The sequence below is a fragment of the Lytechinus variegatus genome, chromosome 3 (genome assembly GCF_018143015.1).
Source record: "Lytechinus variegatus isolate NC3 chromosome 3, Lvar_3.0, whole genome shotgun sequence".
Taxonomy (NCBI): domain Eukaryota; kingdom Metazoa; phylum Echinodermata; class Echinoidea; order Temnopleuroida; family Toxopneustidae; genus Lytechinus; species Lytechinus variegatus.
The window spans coordinates 1,808,881-1,826,608 of record NC_054742.1 but is presented as its reverse complement, the minus strand read 5'-3'; the positions used below and the strand labels follow the sequence as shown (position 1 = coordinate 1,826,608).

The window sequence follows — 17,728 nt, the reverse complement described above, 5'->3', positions numbered from 1 at the left end:
CAATGAACCATGTTCGTTCTGTGAAAAGTTTTGAAAAATATGACATAGAAATGATAAGGGGCCCACTTTGTCACAATATTGTAGGGATAGCAGGAACAATAGCTCATTTGTTCTGTTTTCTGTAACGAATAGAATATTCAGAAATTTAGGGGAAAAAATGACTTCGTTTTTCCGCATCGAAATTCTCCAGTCTGCCTTTTGAATTCACTGGGGATTGTTTTTTAAGAGCTTTTACTGTATGATGTCCAATCAGAAAATGCCCGTTTTAGAGTGCGGTATGGGCAGATGGGTATATGGGGCTCACCCCCCCCCCAAAAAAAAGAATAACAATGATACTTCTCTTTCATGTACCTGCGGTCTCACTGAAAAAAAGTGGAATTGGGTTGATTTTTATTTCCATTCATCAAATTTTGATGAATGGAAAGATAAATCAACCCAAACTTTTTAAATATTGTTATATAAATTATTGGATATTGTTAGTGAGAAGTCTATTTATTTCGAGGCTATACCGATACGTACAGTCTCGTCCTTTAAATTATTCACACCCCTTGATATTGTTAAATTCCAGTTAAAACTAATTGAAACCAACTGGAAATCCAGCTGGTTTCAATTGGATCTTGGTCCTGGGATGCGAGGGCAAAATTTGTGATATTCTGATCTGAAACTACATAATGATTTAAATGAAAAAAGAGCCACGTATCTGAATTAACATACGTGCGTGTGTTTCAGATTTAGACCTAGAATCTGGACATTCTAAACACATTTTTTAACCAAAAATCAATAAAGAAGGCGCGAAGCGCGAGATTAAAATATTTGATATTCTGATCTGAACAGGGGCCAATTTAAGCTATATATTTAAAACACTTTGTAGGCAAATTGTGAGGTGTAATATGGATCGCATAAAAAGCTGATATTTTTCGTTGTTATTACTTTGAGTTTTGACATACGACCGGGACATTCAAAGGACATTATGTCATCATGATAATGATGGCTATCTTTTTTTTTCCTCTTCCTAACCGCGAGATGAAACTTGTCGATATTCCATTCTGAAATTTAATCATTAAATTAATATCTTATCTGTTAATCTAATAAGCCTAATGAGATCGCAAAATCTGTTAATATCATGGCCTGAAAACTGGTTATTTCGAGCACTTTTGTAATTATAAATATGATGCATGATTTAATATATTTCTAACAAACAATGCGAGCGCAAATCTCAAGCCTAATTTTTTGATAATCTGTCATGAAATAGGGATTTTAAGTAGTTTGTTATAGAATTAATATTGAGATTACATAAGCGCTAGGTGATAAGTTTTGACAATCAGACCTGAATAGGCATATTTTTAAAAACTTTATGGAATACACGAAAATAATAGGTACCTGACAAATCAAACTTTGCAAGCTCACAGCGCGAGCAGAAAATTTTAATATTCAGAAAATAAACTGACACTTGAAGCACTTTGTGAAAGTCAACTAAATACTGAAAGTTCGATATCTGAGCTGAAATATGCTTTGTATATAATAATAATAATAATAGCTGGATTTATAGAGCGCTTTTTGCCTGAGGATACAAAGCGCTGCTATTATACCCCGGCTTATAGCTTGAGCTACCATCACCGGCGCTCAGTGCTGTCAAGGAAATAATCCTGCCGGGTACCCATTCATACCACCTGCGTCGAGTGCGGTACATTGTGGATAAATTTCTTGCTGAAGGAAAAGACGCCATGGCTAGGATTTGAGCCCACTCTGTGTGAAAGGCGAGAGTCAGAACTACTCGACCACCGTGCCCACCATTTGGACTTCGAAACTTGATATTTGAAGCTCCATATTGAGCGAGATGTGAATCACCTTACAGGCAATGAGAGCGAACAATTTATATAGTGACATGAAAGATTTTGTTTATTTTCCATGTCTTCCCCTCATCTTTTTTTTATTTACTCGTCTTCCTCCTCTTTTTAATCTCTCGTCCCTTTTCCCTCTTTTTTTCTTTCTTTCCCCCTTTTTACTTCTCTTTTTGCTCCGCCAATGGGGAGGGGGGATGGGGCGGACCCCCCAGGCCACCCCTGGACCCGACTCATGCAAACCTTTTTGCAGGAGTTTATCCATTTTATTCATAAATCAATAACAAATGAAAAAAATGATACAATTACAATGACATCATCACATCAATGAGTACATTTCTGTGTGACAATCGAAAATATAAATAATTGTTTAAGACCGAAAACTACATAAATGAAGCATGTAGTGGGTAAAAAAAAAATCCAGGGGCCAGCTATAATAAGCAGGTAACTGCTTGAAACAATAGCAGCCATGAGGGAGGGCTACATGGGAACCGGATATGGGTTATAAATATAATTCGATAAAAATAATGTCACGAAATAGAAAGTATAAAGTTAAGATATTTAGTGGGGAGAGATAAGATAAAGTTTAAAAAAAAGTGTGAGTGGGTGCTAGTGGGTGAGTGCAGGTCATACATTTAAGAATACTTAGAAATAAGAAACTTCTTCAATGAAGCTTTAAAGGAAATAAGAGACGCGGACTGTTTAATGTTATGTTGCAAAGCATTCCAAATATCTGGACCATGGTGGCAAATTTTCTTATGAATTAGTAATAATCTGGGGTTGGTTGAATGGATATCTGTTGAATGACGCGTTGGATACGTATGTATGTCTTTGTTAATAGGTTTTTAAAAATGCGAAATGGAATTTGAATGGTATTTGTAGAAAATTTAACCATAAATATGGCTATTTGGTATGTGTTAATATCCTCAATTCCTGTCTTTAAGTTGTAAAATATTAGATTAGTGTGTGCAATGTAATGTGAATTTTTTTAAAGACGGAATGTCGTTTCTATTCTCGACTTACTACTATACCCCCAAACAATGTTGCGGTAAGATAAGTGGGATAAGATAAATGAGTTGTAAAGCAATCTATATAAGATTATCAAGCATATACATGCATAATGCTCCCCCAGTTATATACAGGCCACTAGTGGGATCATACGGGGGATCATATCAGGGATGGATCCAGGATTTTCGAAAGGAAGGGGGGGGGCAAATTTGTTCGGACGAAAATTTTGACGAGCCCCCCCCCCCCAGAAAGGTTTTCAATTTCAAAAGAGAGGGAGCACACACCTATGTTTTAATGGCATTTTTACCTTACAAATTTTAATTATGCTTCTCAAAAGGAGGGCACGTGCCCCCCCCCCCCCTCCCTGGATCCGCGCCTGGATCATACCATGATTTTTACCTCGTCTCTTTTTTAGACAAAGTTCACGTTGGATGCGGACATCGTCGCGTAAATATGTAAATAGATGGGGGCTCGTCTACCCATGTGACCATGTCTTTGGATTAGGATTGGTCACACCCACAAAAAATATGTTAATACGAGCTGTCGATCACGTCACATCCACCCGGCGAATCGTGATTAGTCTAAATTTTCCCTCGTTTTGCTAGTTTGTGAACAATAGCACCTTTACTATCATGTATAAGAGCGCAAGCGATCTTCCAATACTGTTCTGTGTAGAAGACTACAGTATAAGAAATCACCCGGTTGTGTTACGTCGTTGAAGGCGAATTCGCCGGTTACTGAAACTTAACTTCTGTTTGCGTCGAAATCACCGTAAAAATCCCACTTACTTTCTTCATCAACCTATCAATAGAACGTCTGATTTTCTCAGGAAGAAGTACTTGGAGAGTAATGTTGTTTTGGGGGAAAATATTGCCAGGCAAGTTTATGGTTGGTTGTTTGCGGCGGAGCAGCAGTTCGCCGTTATAGACTGCATTGCTTGTTGTGCATGCAGAGAGGGGCTGCTGAGACCGAGACAGGCTAGGCTCGAGGAGAGAACAGGGACAATCAATCGGCCATCCGCTGCATGCGCATGCCGCATTGCCATTGACACTTCCATAAAGCTACATCTTGCTTCATCATGGTTTCTTTGGGGCGGTTTGCCTCAAGAACATTATTTAGAGTACCAACGAGCAACGTGTATTGCTCTCACAACCACAGGAGAAGATTATGTGTATCACATCAGCATTTTCAAGAAGTGAGTAGAATTTTTACTACGAGCTCTAGACTAAAATTTAAAATTCTATGTGAAAATTATAATTAAAATTTAGTCAAAGACAATGTTATTGTAATTTATTGGCCATATCATGTTTTTGGGAACCACTCGTAGATTTGTGTACGCGCACTTGTGTACGAAGTGAATGGAGGTGGAAATGGGGAACCGTGCGTGTGACTGAATAAAGCACTGCTGTATGAAGTGAACGGTGGTTTCCAATATCACGATAATGCCAATTTATTGATTATTTTTAATGATTGATAGTGTTTTTGTTTATTTATTTTTATTTATTTCGGTATAAAAAACATTGCACATAGCAGCCTTGCGTACAATGTACAAAGATACAAAACACAAACAATAGTTGATAAAAATATAAGATATTGACATATGGTCAGATGGTCATGATGGTCAGTTCCCCCACTCCCCAGGCCAGGGCCCCATGTCTGTGCGGTCTCCCAAGTCTGTGCACCCACGTATCTGTGCGATTCTAAGAATATACGCAAGGATTACGAACTTTACACATGCAATACATAAATAGGTAATTCATAAAAAAATCCGACTCAAAATGGTGGAAAAATAATGAATTCAGGGCATTTCATGTGAAGGCTTAAAAATGCAGCCTTTGTCATCAAATCCCCGAATCGTGTGCAAAGTGAATGAGTGCGCAGACATGGGGTACAATTTTTTTTTAATCTGAAAATGACTGCCCGAAGGTTTTTTCAAGAAAATCTTCTATTTTCTTTAATTTTTTAATGAAAAATTTGGTACACTTTACTCTTGATAATATAAGGAACACTATTAACCAAAAAAATTTGTGAAATAAGAAGAAATTCATGTTAAATCTTAACTCAAATTGTTAGGTGCGCAGACTTGGGGCCCACCATCATACATGTACATAATTAAGATCTATAATCAATGAATCTATGATTTAACAAATGAATTTACTAATGAATATTGGATGATATAATTCGAAATGGTTGTTTAACAAGCTACACCAGAGGGGGTCAGGGCATGTTACTAAAAATAAATTGTATGGGATGTCTATGATAAAAAAAATAAGGATACAAAAATAATAGCCAAAACGAAATAAATCAAAAGTGAACTACAAGGTATAAAGTTCTCTTGTCAGGGTGTCGTTATTTTATTAATAATTTCAAGGAGACTCAACACATCAAATTGTGATCGCAGTAGATTCTAGATCCAATCTAGATCAAGATGAGATCTAGATCTAGGCTTGTAAATTGTATTTTTACAATCAAGAAATCAATAGGTTAAGATGGTCTATTTCTATAGCGAAAGACTGCTGCTAGTTACCAATCAAGAAATACAAGAACAATAATAAGGTGGTCTATTTCTAAAGCGAAAGACCGCCGCTATTTAGAATTACTTACATAAGTTGTGCCGAGGAAAACAAATAATTTTCCAGGAAATCAATGTAGAAAATATTAAATATTCCAGGTATTAAAAAAAGTCTGATTGTTTGATCCAAAAGTTAAATGTCCGAAACTAAGGCGAAATGGTCGTGGAGAGCGAATTGAGAAAGACGAAAGTCCGGTGTGAAGACAGATGAGGAAGAACTCGAGGATTCAACGATCGAGGTCGACGAATAAGATGATGACAATGTTCGACTTTGACTAAAGTTCGATGATGAGGTTGACGAAAAAGATGACAGTGTTAGATGTCGTAATCGACTAGACTAAAATTCGATGAGGTTGACGAAGAAGATAATGACAATGTTCGACCTAGATGTCGTTGATCGAATAAAGTTCGACGATAAGGTTGACGAACAAGATAATGACAAAGTTAGATGTCGTGATTGACAAAAATTGGATGATGAAGTTGACAAATAAGAATAAGATAATGTCCGATGTCGTGGAACTCTAAAGCTCTATGATGACGAATAAGACATTGTTCGATGATGAGAAACAATTACTAAGAGAAGTCGAAATTCAAGTCCATCGCACAATAAGAAACTAGATCTATTTCAAAGTAAATGGATCCAAAACGGTTGGCAAAATGAATCCATGAACTGAAGTTTGATGATATTGTTCTCAAATGGCAAAGCGAGCTCAGTGCATTGAGCGAAGCTACCAAGACAAAGAAAAATTAATGAACAGAGCTAAGACTAAGAGCAGAGCCCTTGTTGACCAAACTCTAATTCTCGAACTTCTGGCGATCATTTTTAACAATCTGCCAAATTTCCCACCAAACAAGACTTTAGTCCAATCATATTGGTGTAAAATGCACCAATCAGAAAGCTAAAAAAATCTGACCAATCACAGCTAAGCAATACAGGAAGGAAAAATGTCCGAGAAGGACTAAAATGTGTTTGCTATTTATCAAAAATCTATCCATATAAAAAGACTGTGATTACTAGCCAGAAATCTAGAATAAGACTAAGGACAATAATTAAAAAATCTCTCTAATACAATTTCTTAAAGAAACAAATCGATAACTACGGATTTCAAGCATAAAATTACCTCCAAAAGTTGATTTAACACACCAGGAACGTACATCGCTACCGCAACCACCGCCAGTCAAGGAAATGTCAGATGCACGCATCCAGAAAAAGGCACGTGCGTAGCGAGAAACAACCAAGTCACTTGGACCTAAAAAGGTCACGTACAGAGCGTGGGAGAAATTTATTGTTTGTAAACAAAGGAGCTGAAGGAGAATATTAAAAGGTCAAATGGCTAGGGTGGTTGCGCTAACAGAATTAAAACCAAAATGAGCCTTATTTACAAGTCTATGTAAACTACAATACAATACAATACAATATTATTTAACAAACAGACCACAGCTAACATGAGCTGCTACAGTTGCTTTGGGATGTATATGTCAATTATTAGTAGTTATTATGTTATTATTGATTACTCTCAATGTTGATGTTAATTTTACTTACATGAGAACTTAGAGTCCATGCCACTCATTCTATGAACAAGGTTATGAGTCCATGCATGCAAATCAGGAATGAAATGTCTGAGCCTGAGTAAAAAATTCCTGACATTATCATTAAATTCATCATAACTGACATTTATTATTATGATTATCCACCATATATCCAACATTATATGCAACCTTTCCAACCTATAGGATGTGTATCTGTCTTATCCAAGTATCCATTGTTCCCAGCTTGATTATTCCACCATTAATTTCCAAACTTATGGCCTAAACTCAAGAATTCAGACCCAGTCAGTTTTAATGCATGTTGGAACTCTTCATAAAAATAATCTGTAGAGTCTACCGCATTTTAACTATTGGAGGTACATGAACTGTAGTCTCTCGCTATTATATGTGTCAATAAGTTTTGTTAGGCGTGCATCAATCAGAAATATGATTATCTACATTAAGTCTAGGACCAACCTTTAATAACGCCAAATGAAAAGTTTCTAAGTGAAAAAAAAATCAGAACAGCAGATAAAAAATGTGAAAGTTTGAGAAATCAGTCAGGTTGACAAAGATGTCTACTTACCAAGAATATAGTAACATGTTTTCATAAACCTACTGTATTGTTAACTCTTGACAGAAACAAGTCAATTTATCATTACTTTTGGTAGTTTTGGTACTGCTGGTACATGTATCTCAATCATTCCCAATATTTTAGAGATGGTTTCTGCCACTATTCAAAAATACATCTACATGTACATTTACATGTACTGTACATGGTGAACTGATTTTTAAGTAATTTTGCCCACAAAGTAAAGTGTGTTGTTTGCATCTCACTGGTCTCACTTGGTTATTAGCTGAGAAAATCACATCCAGTCTCTGAAAATTGAGGAAACACAAAGTTAAATAAAGAGATGGAAAGTATGGTACTTTATGAAATTACGATTTTACTATCTGGAAGTTCTGATTCTGAGGAAGTTAAAAACTTGTGTCTATTAAAGAAAACCAAAACCCAAGAAGAGAAGCAATCTTATTTGAAAGAGTAAAGAGGAATTAAAAAAAAAAATCATCAAACTCGATTATGACATAAAGCAAGTTATGGACGTTGAAAGAGTCTTCTCGTTACTTTCTATGGGGATCCTCAAATTGGTAAACGTGCTTCAAAATGGCTGATTTTGTGGACAACTCTACATTTGTTTTGTACGCAATTTATCAGATTTACCCCTTTATTTTACATTAATTGCACATTATCTTCTCCTGACCTTGACATATGTGGTGTGAATTATATTTTCCCATGACATATGTTGTGCTCAGAAGGAGGCAAGATGCAATTTGAAAGATAATGAGGAAAATCTGATAATTTGTGTACTAAAGACAAATGGAGAGTTGTCCACAAAATCAGCCATTTTGAAGCATGTTTCCCAATTTCAGGATCCCCAACAAGATAAGACTTTTTAAACGTCCATAACTTGCTTATTTAATAACCAATTTTTATGAAACTTTTTAGAAATTATTCCTCTCATTTTACTCTTTCCAATAAGATTGCTTCTTTCTTGGGTTTTGGTTTCCTTGAAAGGTCAAGTCCACCTCAGAAAAAAAAAGTTAAATTGAATACAGAAAAATCGACAAGTATAATGCTGAAAATTTCATCAAAATCAGATGTAAAATAAGAAAGTTATAAGTTTCGCTTATTTTTCACAAAATAGTTACATGCACAACTTAGTCACATGCAATCGAGAGAATCGATGTCCCTCAGTCACTCACTATTTCTTTTGTTTTTTATTTTTTTTATTTCAATTTTTAAAGATTTGACAATAAGGACCAACTTGACTGATCCATGAAATATTAAGCAAAATAATTCCACATGTTTAGGGAGAAATAAAACTTTGTTTCACAATACAATGGGGAGAAAAAATAGAATATTTCATATAATAAAATACAAAGGAAATAGTGAGTGATGTCATCAGTTCCCTCATTTGCATACCGACCGCGATGTACATAAACTTTTGTGTGAAATTAAGCAAAACTTTGAAATACAATCTTATTTTACATCCGATTTTGATGAAATTTTCAATGTTGTGCTTGTTTGATTTTTCTCTTTTCATTCAAATCAACCGTTTTTTTTGGGTGGACTTGTCCTTTAAATAGCCAACATGTTGTTATACATGTAGTTTTGAACTTCTATTATACTGTCTACTGGTTTTCAAAGTTATCCCGGTGCTGTCGCTGGACGGTGACACCGCTATTAACCCAATAAAATGAATAAATGCATTCAAACTTTTCACAATAGAAAGGTTATCCTGGCACAGTCCCTAGATAAATTTCATGTATCCATTTACACTGCAGTAGGTGATTTTATGACCACCGTAACCCGTAGGCTTATGACCCAGTGAGTGACCCAACTCTGATAAACCAGAAATATTTGAGGGGGGGAATCGAACCCATGTCCTACAGATTGGAAGACGAGAGTCATAACCACAAGACCATGACACCCCCACATTATTGTAAACATATCACAGGTGGTTTATCACAGTGTTGTAGCGGTGTGCCTTCACACTGAAAAAACACAGCGACAGTCACGGGGCTGTCCAGCTGCTATTACTATGGCTTGCCTAGCAATAGTTTGTTGTGGAGTTATAGCAAGGCGAGTTATCCCGGCGTAATTTTATTGCGGGTCTGAGATTTCACACTCAAGGCAACACTGCCACAGTTCTGGTACAGTCCTCGGACTGTAGTGTTGTTTGTGGCCAGTGTGAAGATGATAGAAGTTTCATTTACTATTTTGGGGGCAAAGCCGGCCCATGCCCCCCTCCCCCTTTCGAGACGCAAAATTGAAATTTGTAATGTAAAAAAAGCTGTTAAAACAGAAGTGTGCCCCCACCCCTTTTGAAAGTAAAGACCTTTTTTTTTGCTTGTCAAATTTTTTCGGGACAAAATAGGCTTAATTTTTGCTTAAAAACCTTTCTTCCCATTTTTTGCTTGTCAAATTTTTCCTTGGAAAAATGTGCCCCCCCCCCATTCTGGAAAATCCTGGATCTGCCCCTGGACACAAGTACCAACTTTACCATTTCTTTTTATTTTTTATCCATATTTTCAGCAAAACCTCCCAAGCTTTGGCCTTCTGTTTGATATTGATGGTGTCCTGAAGAGGGGAAAGACAGTACTACCTGAAGCTCAGAAAGCGTTTCGTCTCCTAACGAATGACAAAGGAAAGATGAGAGTACCCACTGTGTTCATCACTAATGCTGGAAATTCACTCAGAGAACAAAAAGCCAGTGAACTTACAGATATCTTGGAAGTACCAGTAAGTTGTGTATTTTTTGTTTACTGTGATGAAGAAATGCCTTGACCTTCAGCAGCTCACATTAAAAAAGTTTGGAGAAATATATAGTGTTTGGAAGTACATGTTGAATTCATTATTTTTGGTTATTATTGTTATATCATGTGTCCTTATGGTTTTTCTTCTTATTCCTTACTATGGTAGAGTAGGCCTATTGCCAAACTCTGCATGACCTCCCCTTGGAGAAACAAATTGATATTTTAATTGCACATGTAGAATGATATGAAATGACCACACTACTTGTATAGCGATAGCACAGATTTATTACTTTGGTTGATTATGTATTCTTGATATCAGTTGGTCACGTTCTTATTCCCTCGCTTTTAAGACTCCTTACTTAAAGGTCCTATGAAATACAGCAAAGATGCTGATTTATTTGTTAGCTTAGTGGTTACTAATAACGATTCCATCAAAATTTTACCCGAAAAACATCCCACATCAGGTTCAAAGGCAGTTTTATATTGAAAATTGAGCCAAATTTGCCACGCCCACAAAAATTCAGCCTGATTTGGTTTTGTATATCAATTATGACGTCAGGGAAGGAATCTGCTGAGTGTTGCTGACGTTTGAACGTGAAGTGCCTATTGTGGTTGCACGTGTGGATTCAAAGTAAATAAATTGAATTGCTGGAATAATATTCAGGACCTGAATCTTCAAAGTCTGAAGAATCAGACGCAGCTGATGACGATGCTGCAGCCATGATCAAAACCTCATAAAAATCTGAAATATCCGTTAAGAATGAGCTCAGTCAAAACAGCAAAAACGAGGAACGTGTACGATAACTAGGGGTCTGGCTGCACAGCTGGGAAAGCCTGCCTCGATGACGTCACAATGATTGATAGGTAGATCGGTCAATTCTTTCGAAAATTTTATTGGGCGTTGCCGTTGAAGTTCATTTCCATGGAATAACTCAACAAGGTTTGTCGTACACAGGAACCAATGGCAAATTCGTATTTTTTAAGTAAAACTATCTAAAAATAGATATGTATCTAGAATAAGATGGAATTGGTGTCATAGAACCTTTAAACACTCGCCCCTCACTTTGGATAGATCTTTATTTACATGTAACAAAGATATCAATATCATAGGGCAAGTCCAAGAAAAGGTTACCCTGGAAGGCAAAATTTCATCTTTAATTCAAGAAGTTATCTTAAAGCCCAAATGTTGAATTTTAAAATTTCATTAAGAAAATTTTGATAATATGCATATTTATGCTAATTTGGGGCACCTATTTTGCATACAGAATGGGCGTTACGTATGGGACAATTATAAAAATTCATAGAAAATTAAAACAAAACTTGTGAGATTTAGTCATAGGTGGGACATGGACCCCCTAACATCCTATTAGTTTAGGGGGAAAAAAGTGGTCTCATCTAATGAATTATGCAAATTAGGTCTTGTCCAAGGATGGAATGTCCTATACGTAACATTTTGAGGATGTTTTTTAAGTTATTTCTCATAATACAATACTTGTATTGTTGCATCTCTGGGAAGTTCTAATTTATGAAATAGGAAAATGTTATACCCCAAAAAGTTTCAAAAATAGAGTTTACTTTTTAATCAAAAGTTAATTAAAAAATTGTTCCGTATGGTACATTTACACATAATGTCAATGGGAGATTTGAGTACAAAACAAATTTCAAAGTGCTCTAAAAAGTGATTGTTTACCTTTTCTTTAGTTTTTAAAGACTGATTTGTTATGAATACTGATTAATGAAAACAATTGAAGCAAAAAATTGTGAAAATGGAAAAATATGAAAAAATAAAAAAAACAGTAGAAATACATAAGAAATTCTTGAAACCATGGAAAACAAGAAAAAATGTTGAAATGGGTAATTTCCTTTTCAGTCGTATCAAATATGTCTCAATAGAACATTTTAATAGACAGAGACTCTTTTTTTATTTCCATATTTTTAATCAATTCAATTTTTTGAATTATGATGTACGTTCTCTATGGGGACAAAATGTCCCATACGTAACATGTCATTAATTTGTTTGATTAGAGTCTGTTATTAGAGGGATTTGGCTTATGACATAAAAAGCCTTGGATATACTAGAGTATTGTGACTTCTATCACACTAAGTTACAAGTTGTCAAATGAAACACTTTCAGAGAATTCTCAACTTTAAAAAAATGTCTCAAAAATTGTCTCTTTTCTGCGTCCCATACGTAATGGCCCATCTTTTCTCTCTAAAAGGTCAAGGTCATATATAATGTCACCATTTTTTGCATGATTATTCTTCTAGATGTCTACCATCATGAAGGTATTCAATCTAATCAAAGTCAATTAACACTATTTTTCAGGTCATTAAAGCCTCTGAAATGTCCCATATGTAACGTGCGCGAATTCTTGGACTTGCCCATAATGAATTTCAATGGCTTTTTTTTTGGGGGGGGAGCAGGGAGCTCTTGGTAGTATGGACAGTATGATATTTAAACTCTAGCGCAATGATTACTCTGTATACTTGCAAATTTTCACCAACCAGGAGCCAATCATATTCATAATTGCATTACATGTATATCAAATACAAACATTCTTATCTCAAGGCATTGTTAGTGTTTGTAAGCTACATGTATGCACAAATTTACCTGTTATATTCTGAAAGATTTTACTGCTTTGATTTTGACAGTGGGAGTGAATGTCTGTATAACCACTCAAATTAATCCCATGTCATTGTCAAAGAGCCCGTGAACTGAGTGCACGTGCAGCTCCATGTGCAACTCAGTGACCCGAGTTTCTGGTTTTAGCAATGCAAAGTGGGTAGGACTTGCCAAGTGCCAACATGTATGTGTAGGCCTAAATGGTAAACAAAACAATCATCAACAGAGATTAACAGTAGTTAGGTTTCATGGTGGCTCAATTCACCTTTAAGAATGACTTGTTTTAAATGAAGTTATCTGAATTGATAACAGTCCAAAGAAATGAAATAAACAGAATCAAATGAGGACTTTAATATTCACTTATTCTTACTACAATGCACTTCATGATGTGGAGTGAATTAAATTCAATGTCCCAGTTGATATCCAATACTCCCTGGAGTTGTAATTTGGTACACGATACATGTAGCTCAGCTGGTCGAGCTGTGGTATCGCACATTGCTGTTACTGGGGTTCAATTCCCACTTGGTGCACTAATGCTTTTTGTTATAGCATTAATCATCACTTCCAGATCCCTTGTTGAGGAACTTAAATGACAAGTCCACCCCAACAAAAAATTTATTTGAATATTTGAAAACTTGTTGCTTGTCTGTGAGCATTATGCTTGCTTAGCAGTACAACAAAAAATCAATCACCAGAACTTTTATTACATGTACATTTTGTATTAATCCAAATGCAATAATAATATTCTACTGTTCCACACTCCCCAGATATTATTATTTATTACCTGTTGATTTTATTTTCATTGAAAGTGATTTAATACAAAATTATGCATAGTTTTCAAGTACATGTATTTGCAAGTATTAGCTTTACATCAAAACAATGGGGATTAAAAATAATGTTTAACTGTATCAATGTAAATTCTCCAAAATTGATACAACATTTACAAAATGGTATAAAAAATGAATTTATTTCTAAGAAATTTGTTTGAAAGCATATAAGTCATCAATATGAATTATTTCTTGGCTAAACATCAGAATTGAAAACTTTTCTGTCATTAAGTGTCATAATACCAGATGTTGATATTGGTGATGTCATGGTCATATAATATTCTTTTTTGTTTTTCACTTTTTGAACAGATCACCCCAGATCAAGTTGTTATGTCCCACAGTCCTCTCAGGATACTGCCTCAGTTTCATGATAAGCATGTCTTGGTGTCTGGTCAAGGGCCTGTTGTGGAAATAGCTAACATGTATCCTTTTCAACTTCAAAAATTATTACTGTTTCACCAAAAGACAAAAGTCAGAAAGTTTTGTGATTAATTTGTTTATTTCCAGCTTGTCAGAATAAATGTGTGCATTATGAATATTATCAAATACATATGTGTGGACTATAGACATAATAATCCTTTTTTTTCAATTCAAAATTATTTCCACATCTGATTAAAAACACAAGTATGAATTGATACGCAGATCCATGTAGATTTATACAAGAAATCTGCATAAACCATGGGTTCAACCGAGGGTTTTTAAAACCACCTTTGTGAATTTGGGCCATTATGTCTTTGGCAATGACACCATGCTCCCGAGCATTGTATGTTTTACCAACATGTACAGTACATGTTTGTACAATGTACTACTATCTTTTTCATTCTATTACAACCTTCATGTACCAAGTTTGGTAATAAAGTTCTTTAACTTATTTCAAAGTATTTTGCAGGTACACTGTATACAAAGCACATGTACTGTACATGTATTTTCCTTTTTTTAGTTACTGGTACCATTTTAATGTAATTTCTTCCTCTATAAAATAATACTTTACTTTAACTAGAGAATACAAATTTGTAAATGCCTTAAACTTATGAATACATGTACCAAGAATAGGCAATGGTGAAAATGAATATTTTGACAAGTAAAAATTTATTTATGTTTTTGTTACAGTCACTCTTCATATTTTTATTTTAATGTAGGTGGGGTTGTATAATTGTGTGCCTTTTCATACAGTAAGAGCAGTGATGCTTGAAGATGGTTTTGCTGATCGTAAATAGTTGTTTTTCAAGTTACATGTAGATTGAATTTCTGCCTGGATGAGCATTGGATTGGCTTTGAAATCTGAGCAAATAAAGTATGTATTGTCTGCAGTGTGTGCAACTCAAGTTCTGCCTGGGTAGGATGTACATGAGCATATGAGGCTGTTCTCACTATGCTCCTAAAACTAGTTTAGTGGAAACTAGTTTAACGTGTACTGAGAATGGTCGAAGCGGTCATGGTAGCGATCTTCTAAACTGGTTTTAGCATAGGTGAGGACACAACCGTTCTTCAGGAAGCGATCTTCACACATTTTGAGCGCGCTACTCCACACGACAGGTGTAGAATGACCATGCTGCGGTTTCGAATTTCGGGCGAAACGTGTCACCCCACTGAGAGCATTTCCATAGCAACAAGAGCGCTTTACATGAAGTGATTTTGAAAACCACTTTCGTGTGATCAAGTGGGAACGCTAGCAAAGCGATCTTCCAAACTGGTTTCCTGAATCGGCCTCCAGTAACCTAGTTTTAGAAAGCGTAATGAGAACGGCCTCTATGTATAATACTCATATATTGTCTTAATTTTATTTTGTTGCAGCATGGACCTACTACTCTAGGTCCATGGTTGCACACATGTCTCCTTCATGCTCTGTTGTTGGAAATGATTATTAACAGTAACTCACAAGTTTGCCATTTGAGCTATGACATTCATGTTCAATACCTGACCTAGATATTGTTTGTCACTCCTTCAGAATACCAGTAGTGTGGACCCAACAATAATAATTGCGTTTACCATTTCAGGGCCCTGTTTTACAAAGAGTTCACCCATATGGAAATCCATCATTTTCATAAATTTTCCTAAAGGAAATTTGCACAATGTCCTTTGTAAATAAAAAAAAACACACTGAATTTTTAAGAAAGATATGAATGTATGAATGGACATTATAATATCTAGTACCGGTAATTATTTTGAACAAACATGATGCGTTTTAGACGTTGACGTTGCTGGCTTTCCATAGTTGTGCTTGATTGGATCAATTGCAGCTCTTTGTAAGAGGCTTTGAAATACTTCCAATTTTTTTCATGATCTTGGTGAGGAAATACTACCAGTTATAATTGGTAGTGGTAACATTTGCATCATGCGCACCGAGTACGGAGCCTAGCTGTGCACAGGAGGCAAGAGACCTTTGACTGCAGTTTTGACACTAATTGAGAATCACATCCATGATCCATTAATTCCAAAATGTGATCGAGTGGACCTATAGCACCAACTATAGCAGCACCCAAATAGTGTGTAGTATTCTAGTCCTCACACTTTAATTTTTTTTCAAGAAATATTTTGCCTATATGTAGTCTGCATCCTCCAATTCATGGACAAAGGGGTGTAGCCAGAGTATTTTATTTTACAGTTGAGACTAGTTTAATTTCGTTGCTCACATTACACACTTCATGCATGCTCTGTGGCTGGGAGATGATGCAATCATAACAGTTGATAGCATGATGGTTCTAGCTGGTTTACCTTTTTATGTCATGAAGAGGCAAACACCTCAAAGGCATTCATGCTCACTAGATCACTGTCATGTGCATGATAGAAGCATGGTAGGGTCCATGATAGAAGCATTGGAAGCTCTGACAGCTTAGGGGAAAAAAAAAGAAAACTTTCATTTTCAAGGTTTTCTGATCAGGGTTTCATCATTCATGGATCTGGATGCTTGTGATCTCTGCACCTTTGTGTTCAAAGCTGGATGCAGACAAGAAAATAGTCATACTTGTATGTATACATGATAAAACTGCTATATAAAGTGTACTATAGTATAGTACATAAAAATATCCCTTCTTGACTCCATTTATACTACGATTCAATGTACTATACATGTAGTCATGTACCTGTAATAGTGGTTTATTGCTCAGTTTGTGTTTAGAACAGGAAACCATGGTTTTATAGAAGAGGATAGGGTTGAGGAGACTATGCACAGATCATGTGTCATTACACATGACAATATTTCTTGCCAGGTATCAACCTTGAACTCTTGTCCACAGTCACCAGTCCCTTGGGATAATGGATGTTGAGTGTTTTTAACAGACATTCATGTTTCTCCCAGTGGCTTGACAGACCAATTTTCTTGCCAAATGAGCTTGCAATCAAAGGGAAGTTGGTTTTGAGTAAATTGTTTTCAAACATTCAGAAATCAATACCAACCTACATGTAATTACCCCCATGAGGGTTAAATGAAATTTATATCCATAATGAGTATTGAAACAAAAACTTTCTTAAAACTTGTTTCTTACATATACTCTTTTAGTCCAGGTGGGTGTTTCATAAAGCTGTTCGTAAAGTTACGCACAACTTTACGTACGACTGGAACATGTTCTTAGGTCATATATCAATTTAATACAGGGATATCATTAAGCACAAGGAGGGATCACCAGTCATGCGTAAAGTCATCTTACGAACAGCTTTATGAAACACCCACCAGATCTAAGTATTTAATTGAGATATATATTTTCACATTTTTTGGAACATACATTGTATGTAGGCCTAGTAAAATGGTTGAAAAATTTCCTTAACACCCGTTTCTCAGGTTGGGTTTTAATAAAGTCATCACTATTGAAGAGGTACGGGATCTGTTTCCTCACTTAGACTGTGTGAGTCATAAACGCAGGAGACCATCATCAAGTGTAAGTATATTAATCCAAGTGAATAAATTCATCAAATAATTTTTAGAAAATTTGCTTTGTTTTGTGGAATTGAAAAGGTCAAAAGTTTCATTTAGATCAAAGTCAAGCCCACCAATGTTCATTTTCATGACAATGCT

At 35.6% G+C, this 17,728-nt stretch overlaps 1 protein-coding gene across 1 annotated transcript; it reads left to right on the top strand.

Moving 5' to 3' along the window:
• The first annotated feature begins 3,512 nt into the window (after nt 1-3,512).
• LOC121409954 (haloacid dehalogenase-like hydrolase domain-containing 5) lies at nt 3,513-17,662 on the top strand. Its single transcript, XM_041601748.1, has 4 exons — nt 3,513-4,044; nt 10,046-10,252; nt 14,026-14,138; nt 17,495-17,662. The coding sequence occupies exons 1-4, from the start codon at nt 3,928-3,930 to the stop codon at nt 17,628-17,630; spliced, it is 573 nt and encodes a 190-aa protein (XP_041457682.1). The 5' UTR covers nt 3,513-3,927; the 3' UTR covers nt 17,631-17,662.
• Nucleotides 17,663-17,728: the final 66 nt, after the last annotated feature.